A 7,842-nucleotide genomic window follows, 5' to 3' on the forward strand; every position below is an offset into this window, starting at 1 on the left:
TGTTTGTTCTTTAATTCTTCTAGGTCTTTGTTAAACATTTCTTGCATCTTCTCGATCTTTGCCTCCATTTCTTTTTCTGAGGTCTGGATCATCTTCACTATTGTTATTATGAATTCTTTTTCTGGAAGGTTGCCTATCTCCACTTCATTTAGTTGTTTTTCTGGGGTTTTATCTTGTTCCTTCATCTGGTACATAGCCCTCTGCCTTTTTATCTTGTCTATCTTTCTGTGAATGTGGTTTTTGTTCCACAGGCTGCAGGACTGTAGTTCTTCTTGCTTCTGCTGTCTGCCCTCTGGTGGATGACTCCAACTACTCTTTACTACACCAAAATATATACTATTTTCCTGGTTGACTTCTTTTTTGACACTTTACTGATATATAAATCACATATCATCCAATTCACATACTAAAGTGTACACGTCATTGGTTTCTAGTGTATTCAGAGATATGTGCAATCATCATCTTAGGCAATTTTAGAACGTTGCCCAGAAATAGAGTTACAGATGTAGAAAACAAACTTATGGTTACCAGAGGGTAAGGGGGGTGGGAGGGATAAATTGGGAGATTGGGATTGACATACACACACTACTATACATAAAATAGATAACTAATAAGAACCTGCTGTATAGCACAAAGAACTCTACTCAGTACTCTGTAATGGCCTCTACAGGAAAAGAATCTTAAAAAGAGTGGATATACGTAGGTGTATAACTGATTCACTTTGCTATACACCTGAAACTAACATGACATTGTAAATCAACTATACTCTAATAAAAAATTTTTTTAATAAAAATAATTAAGATGAAAAAAAGTTTTTAGAACGTTTCCATCACCTCTAAAAGAAACCCTGTATTCTTTAGCTGTCACTTCTTACCCATTACCCTTCTCTCAGGTGTTAGTAACCACTAATCTACGTTCTGTCTCTATAGATTTCCCTATTCTGGCCTTCCATATGAATGGAATATCATATGTGGTCTTTTGTGACTGGCTTATTTCACTGAGCATATGTTTTCAAGGTTCATCCATGTTGTAGCACATACTAGTACTTCATTCCTTTTTATGGCTGAATAAAGTTCCATTGTATGGATATGCCACATTTTGTTTATCCATGCCCAAGAAATAGACATATAGGTTATTTCCACCTTTGGAGTATTATAATGCTATAATAAACATTCACATACAAGTTTGTATGTGGACATATGTTTTCATTTCTCTTGAGAGATACCTAGGAGTGGAATTGCTGGGTCATTTGATAACTCTGTGTTTAGCCTTTTGAGGAACTGCTAGACTGTTTCTAAAATGGCTGCACCATTTTACATTCCCATCGGCAGTTAGGAGTGTTCTGATTCCTCTACATCCTTGCAAATGCTTGTTATCTTCTGAATTGTTGATGATCTGAATTGTTGCTAGAGGGTGTGAAGTGGTATCTAATTGTGGCCTTCATTTACATCTCCCTGATGACTAATGATGTTCAGCATCTTGTCGTGTGCTTATTGGCCATTTGTATATCTTCCTTGGAGAAATGTCTTCAGAATCTTTGCCCATTTTTTTTCACACACACACGCACACACACACACACACACACACACACTGTATTTTATTTTTACAAGAGATAAATAAACTGACACCAAGCATTGTAAATGGATGAGCACAACAAAAGCAACAATGATTGCAATTACCAAACACGAAACACACTCATACTATGTCATAATATTGACATTCAGACCAGTAATCCTCCACTGTAACAGCTCCTTTACTTTGCAGTGAAAATTGATTTGTATATCTTTTGCCTCTGAGTCCTTGTGGGATTTTTTTATTCAAACACAAAGTCACAAAAATTATAATCATCCTCATCAGTTCACTCAGTCCCATGTAATTAATTTATCTTTGCCCATTTTTAATTGGGTTATTTTTCTTTTCATTATTCAGTTATAGTTATAGGGGTTCTTTATATACTCTACATGCAAATTCCTTACTTGATATATGATTTACAAATATTTTCTACCATGCTGTGGGATTATCTGTACTTTCTTGATGGTGTCATTTGAAGCACAAACATTTTAAATTTTGATTAAATCCAATTTATCTATTTTTTCTTTTCTTGCTTTTGGTGTCATATCTAAGAACCCTTTGCCAAATCCAAGATTTGAATATTTGCCTATGTTTTCTTCTGAGAGTTTCATAGTGTTAGCTGTTATATCTAGGTCATTCATCAATTTTGAGTTAAATTCTGTATACAGTGTGAGGTAAGGGTTCACCTCTTTGGCATATGGCTATCCTGGTGACCCAGCACTATTTGTTGAAAATATCGTTTCCCCACTGAATGATCTTGACATCCTTGTCAAACATTAGTTGACCATAAATACATGAGTTTATTTCTGGAATCTCAATTCTATTCCATTGATCTATATGTCTATCCTTGCACTAATACCACATATCTGATCTTCATTACTGTTGCTTTGTAATAAGTTTTAAAATTGGGAAATGGAATCCTCCAAATCTGTTTTTGTTTTTCAAGATTGTTTTGACCATTCTAGGTCCCTTGCAATTTCATGTGGATTTTTTTTTATGTGGACCATTTTTAAAGTCTTTATTGAATTTGTTATAATATTGCTTCTGTTTTATGTTTTGGTTTTTTGGCCCTGAGGCATGTGGGATCTTAGCTCCCCGACCAGGGTTCGAACCTGCACCCCTTGCATTGGAAGGCAAAGTCTTAACCACTAGACAGCCAGAGAAGTCCTTCATGTGGATTTTAGAATCAATTTGCATCAAGTTCTACAAAGAAGTCAGCTGGGGTTCTGATAGGGATTGTATTTAATCTATAGATCTATTTGGGGACTACTGCCATCTTAACCATATTAAGTCTTCCAATCCATGAGCATGGGATCTTTTTCTGTTTATTTAGATCTTTAATTTCTTTCAACAATGTTTGTAGTCTTCAGTAAATTTTGCATTTTTTTGTTAAATTTATTCCTAGGGATCGTTTTCTGTTTAATGCTATTGTGAATGAGTTTTCTTAATTTCATTTTCTGATTGTTTATTGCAAGTACAAAAAAATACAATTGATTTTTTATATTGATCTTGTATCCTGCCATTTTTCTGACTTCATTTCTTAGTTCTAGTGGTTTTTTAGTAGAAATTTTTACTAAGACTTTCTATATATAAGACCATGTCATCTGTGAATAGAGATGTTTTACTTCCTTTTTTCCAATATGGAAGCCTTTTATTTATTTTTCTTGGCTAAATCAAATTTTAATTTTTCTGTATTGCTTGAATGATTCATACTGGAAATTTTTTGTTTTTATTCAATAGATTCCAGTATAGTAAAGAAGCTATTTTTATTTGGAAAAATAATTCCATAGAATAGCTTTCAAAATTTATATCTTAAGCTGCTGAAGAAATTCCAACAAATTCTAAATATTAGAAATTGACAATAAATGAATACAAGTTTAATTTGGAATCTAATACAAACCAAATCATACCAAAAAGATGACAAAGATGACACACAAAAAAGAAGCTGTGGATAAACCTCATTTATAAATATAACTACAAAAGCCTAAATAAAATATGAGAAGTAGTTTAAACCAGGAATGTTAGCATGTTTTAATATTAGGAAAGCTATTGGTTAAAAACGCAACAGCAGGGCTTCCCTGGTGGCACAGTGGTTGAGAATCTGCCTGCTAATGCAGGGGACATGGGTTCGAGCCCTGGTCTGGGAGGATCCCACATGCCACGGAGCAACTAGGCCCATGAGCCACAACTACTGAGCCTGCGTGTCTGGAGCCTGTGCTCCACAACAAGAGAGGCCGCGATAGTGAGAGGCCCACGCACTGGGATGAAGAGTGGCCCCCGCTTGCCACAACTAGAGAAAGCCCTCGCACAGAAACGAAGACCCAACACAACAAAAATAAATAAATTAATTAATAAACTCCTACCCCCAAAATCTTAAAAAAAAAAACCACACAACAGCAATACCTGATTTTTGAAATACTATTGGTAAAATAAAATGAAAGATAGTTGCTAAATATATACATACACCTCTGCTTAAATCCATTTATACTGCCCATTCTGCTTAAAACTCTTTACTGTACATAGTATAAAATTTTTCAAATCTTAAGAAGGCTAGCATGATCTGGTTACTTTTTACTGCACAACCTCATATCCCTTTTTATTTCCAATGGCATTTCAGTTGATTGTCTTAGGCTTCCCAGATAGATCATTCTATCAGCAAATAATGATACTTTTTTCTTTTTCCTTCCAATATTTTTACTTTTTCCCTCTTTGAGCAACTGTACAATATCCATTTGCCATAATGCATGCGCCTGTTTTAAATATTATTTTTAAATTTATACAATATCAAAATATAGCATACTAATCTTTACACACTTCAAGAATATTGTAAGATGGCAGGACTTAAAATAAGACAGACATTATTTCCATAATATTCAGTATGCCAGATTAGAAGTTGCTGGAATGATTAAGTTGCATAAGATTTTCCATGTTATGTTTTTTTCTCTGGTATTACTTTGTTGCTCATGTAAAAAAAATTATGAAATTCAGTCTGAGATTTTTTGTTTTGTTTTGTTTTGTTTTTTTGCGGTACGCGGGCCTCTCACCGCTGCGGCCTCTCCCGTTGCGGAGCACAGGCTCCGGACGCGCAGGCTCAGCGGCCATGGCTCACGGGCCCAGCCGCTCCGCGGCATGTGGGATCCTCCCGGACCGGGGCACGAACCCGTATCCCCTGCATCGGCAGGCGGACTCTCAACCACTGCGCCACCAGGGAAGCCCTGAGATATTTTTAATGCTAAGAAAATAGTTGGTTTTGCTTATCTGAATGTCCTTACTCAATCGAGGCACTCAGCAAATACTTGTTGGTGCTGATGTTGCAGACAGTTGGGGAAATGCATGGAGGCAACCAGAGTGGGGTCTCAGAGTTCCTCTTCCTGGGGATCTGAGGGAGTGCTGAAGAGCAGCAGATCCTGTTTTGGATGTTCCTGTTCATGTATCTGATCACAGTGGTGGGAAATGTGCTCATTATCTTGGCCATCAGTTTTGATTCCCACCTGCACACTCCCATGTACTTATTCTTGGCCAACCTCTCCTTCACTGACCTCTTCTTTGTTACCAATACAATCCCTAAGACATTGGTGAACCTTTGGTCCCAGAACAAACCCATCTCATATGCAGGGTGTCTGACACAGCTCTACTTCCTGGTCTGCTCGGTGACCCTGGACAACTTCATCCTGGCCATGATGGTATATGACCTCTATGTGGCCATCTGCTACCCCCTTCACTACATCACAGACATAAGCCCTGGCTCTGTATTTTGCTCCTCACCTTGTGTTGGGCACTCTCTGTCCTCTATGGCCTCTTCCTCACCCTCCTCATGACCAAGGTGACCTTCTGTGGGTCCTGGAGTATCCACTACATCTTCTGTGAGATGTATGTCCTGCTGAGGCTCACATGTTCCAACACCCAGATGATTCATACACCACAGATTACCACAGGCTGCTTCATCTTCTTCACCCCCTTAGGGATCATGATCATATCCTATGTCTGGATTGTCAGAACTATCCTCCAAATACACTCACCCTCTAGCAAGTACAAAGCCTTCTCCACCTGTGCCTCCCATTTGGCTGTGGTCTCCCTCTTCTATGGGACAATTGGTATGTTATATCTGCAGCCCCTCCACACCTACTCCATGAAGGACTCAGTAGCCACAGTGATATATGCTCTGGTGACCCTGCTGATGAACCCTTTCATCTACAGCCTGAGGAACAAAGACATGCATGGGTCTCTGGGAAGACTCCTCTTTGGGAAAGCCTTCCAGAGGTCGACATGAGGTAATCTGGGGCATTGAAGTGAAGGCTGGGAATTTCCTCCATTGTGTGCAAGGCATTATCCTGTGTGATATACAGGAGTAATTAGAACATAGATTCAGCTCAGAATGAGTTATTGATTTATAGTAAAGAAAAAACATGTATGTGTAAACCAATGTCCCTTAGACTTCACCAGCCTTGGCAATAAATAAGGGCACACTAAGACTGATACAAGAAGTTTGCAGGATCAAATCCTTCAACTTGCCTGACACAGGACCACAGTACCAGCCTTACCCAGATATATCCAATTATAGCCTAGGGAGGTCACTCATGTTCTCTAACACACATTCACTCAAATTCCTGAGCTCTGACCTTCTCGGAGGAGAATGGCTTGCAAGCCATTTATAGATGATACCTTGTGCTACCCCCACTGCAGGTGTCATGGGCGAAGCTGCCCCTTACCTGATGCACTGCCAGGTGGAAGTCTCTACTTCAGTACTGACCCACAGTCCCTCTGGACACAACCCCTATGGTTTAGTTAGAAATGGCAAGAAGATTCCTCTCCTTTTCTCTGGGTTGGTTTTTAACCCTTGGGCTCCAAAGCAATACTTCGTTTCTTGCCCTTTTCCTGTGTTTCTTTTATCTGAAAGAAGTCAGCTCTGGCAGGAAAGGGTAGGAGCTGCCCACAATGATCTCCTTCCCCATTCAGGACTCTACCCCATACTCCAGATCTCTAGCCCATAGGAAAGACATCGCTCCCCCCGCTCCAGCCGTTTTCTACTGGAGGGAGGCACTTATGAGCCCCCTAACTCCGCCCCAGTTCCAGCTGTCTCTCGAAGCTCGTCCAGCCCTGTGTGCCGCGGGTCTAAGGCAAACAGCACCAAAGAGGGATAAAATCCATCCGAAGTTCATCGGCTCCGCCAAGGAAGCCCGGCTAAAGTGCTAAGGAGAACCTCAGCCACTCCAAAGCCAAAGCGACAGGCGCGGGGCAGCGGCCAATTGGAAGTCTTGGGGGGAGGGGCCTCCTGTTTGATTGACCAACGGGAGGCCCTGGTTGATTGGTCCTTGTAAATCCGGACCTCTCGGTCGGTCCTTCACTCCTTTCAAGACCCCAGGAGGGGCTGACCAAAGACGCACACCCCTCCTGGGCCGACAGCCAATGAGGAGACCGGAAAGGCGGGACTCCTGCAGAACTAGCTAATGAAAAGCTCGGATAAGCTCTCTAATTATCCTTCCCCAAACGCCGCGGAGCGACGCCCGCTGGTTCCGCTGGTTGCGCGCGCCATCCAGTGGCGGTCTGGCAGAGATCTCAACGTCATTATTAGAAACTTAAAATCTGCTTCCAACCTTCGTAGTGTTCCCCAAGCTCAGAAGAAAGGATGTCCCTGTTGACCCTCCCGGTCCACTGGGGAGCAAATAGTCCCGGACCCTCTTATCCTTCCTTAAAACTAAGTAATTCTTTCCCACGAGCACCAGGCGCCCGCTCCCACTGCCCGGGCTCTCTCCTTTGTGAAGGCGTTTGATGCAAAGTTTCTAAATAAAATACGAGCAGATTAAGTCCAGGATTACATTTTTTTAAACAATGCGCAATGATAACAGTCAGATCGTTAAACGAACAAAGGCACTGATAAATTTAACATCGATTACTGAGTTTAAAAACAAAAAAATTGGGGCTTCCCTGGTGGCGCAGTGGTTGCGCGTCCGCCTGCCGATGCAGGGCAACCGGGTTCGCGCCCCGGTCTGGGAGGATCCCACGTGCCGCGGAGCGGCTGGGCCCGTGAGCCATGGCCGCTGAGCCTGCGCGTCCGTGTGCTCCGCAACGGGAGAGGCCACAACAGGGGGAGGCCCGCATACCACAAAAAAAAAAAAAAAAAAAAAAAAAAAAAATTCTCAGTAAACTAGGTATTCAAAGAAACCTTAATTTAATAAAGACTCCGAAGACCACAATGAATCTCAAACTGTGTGATACACCAGAAGAATTCCTGTTAAAGTCGAGACGGATATTAATACCCCTACTCTCATC

At 40.9% G+C, this 7,842-nt stretch overlaps 1 protein-coding gene across 1 annotated transcript; it reads left to right on the forward strand.

Annotated features, from left to right (window-relative positions):
• Positions 1-4,901: 4,901 nt before the first annotated feature.
• On the forward strand, positions 4,902-5,842 carry LOC102988600 (olfactory receptor 1D5-like). Its single transcript, XM_024128006.1, is given in 2 exon segments — positions 4,902-5,313; positions 5,316-5,842. Coding segments are annotated over 2 exon segments (939 nt in total).
• Positions 5,843-7,842: the final 2,000 nt, after the last annotated feature.

The sequence above is a fragment of the Physeter macrocephalus genome, chromosome 14 (genome assembly GCF_002837175.3).
Source record: "Physeter macrocephalus isolate SW-GA chromosome 14, ASM283717v5, whole genome shotgun sequence".
In the NCBI taxonomy this organism is placed as follows: Eukaryota; Metazoa; Chordata; class Mammalia; order Artiodactyla; family Physeteridae; genus Physeter; species Physeter macrocephalus.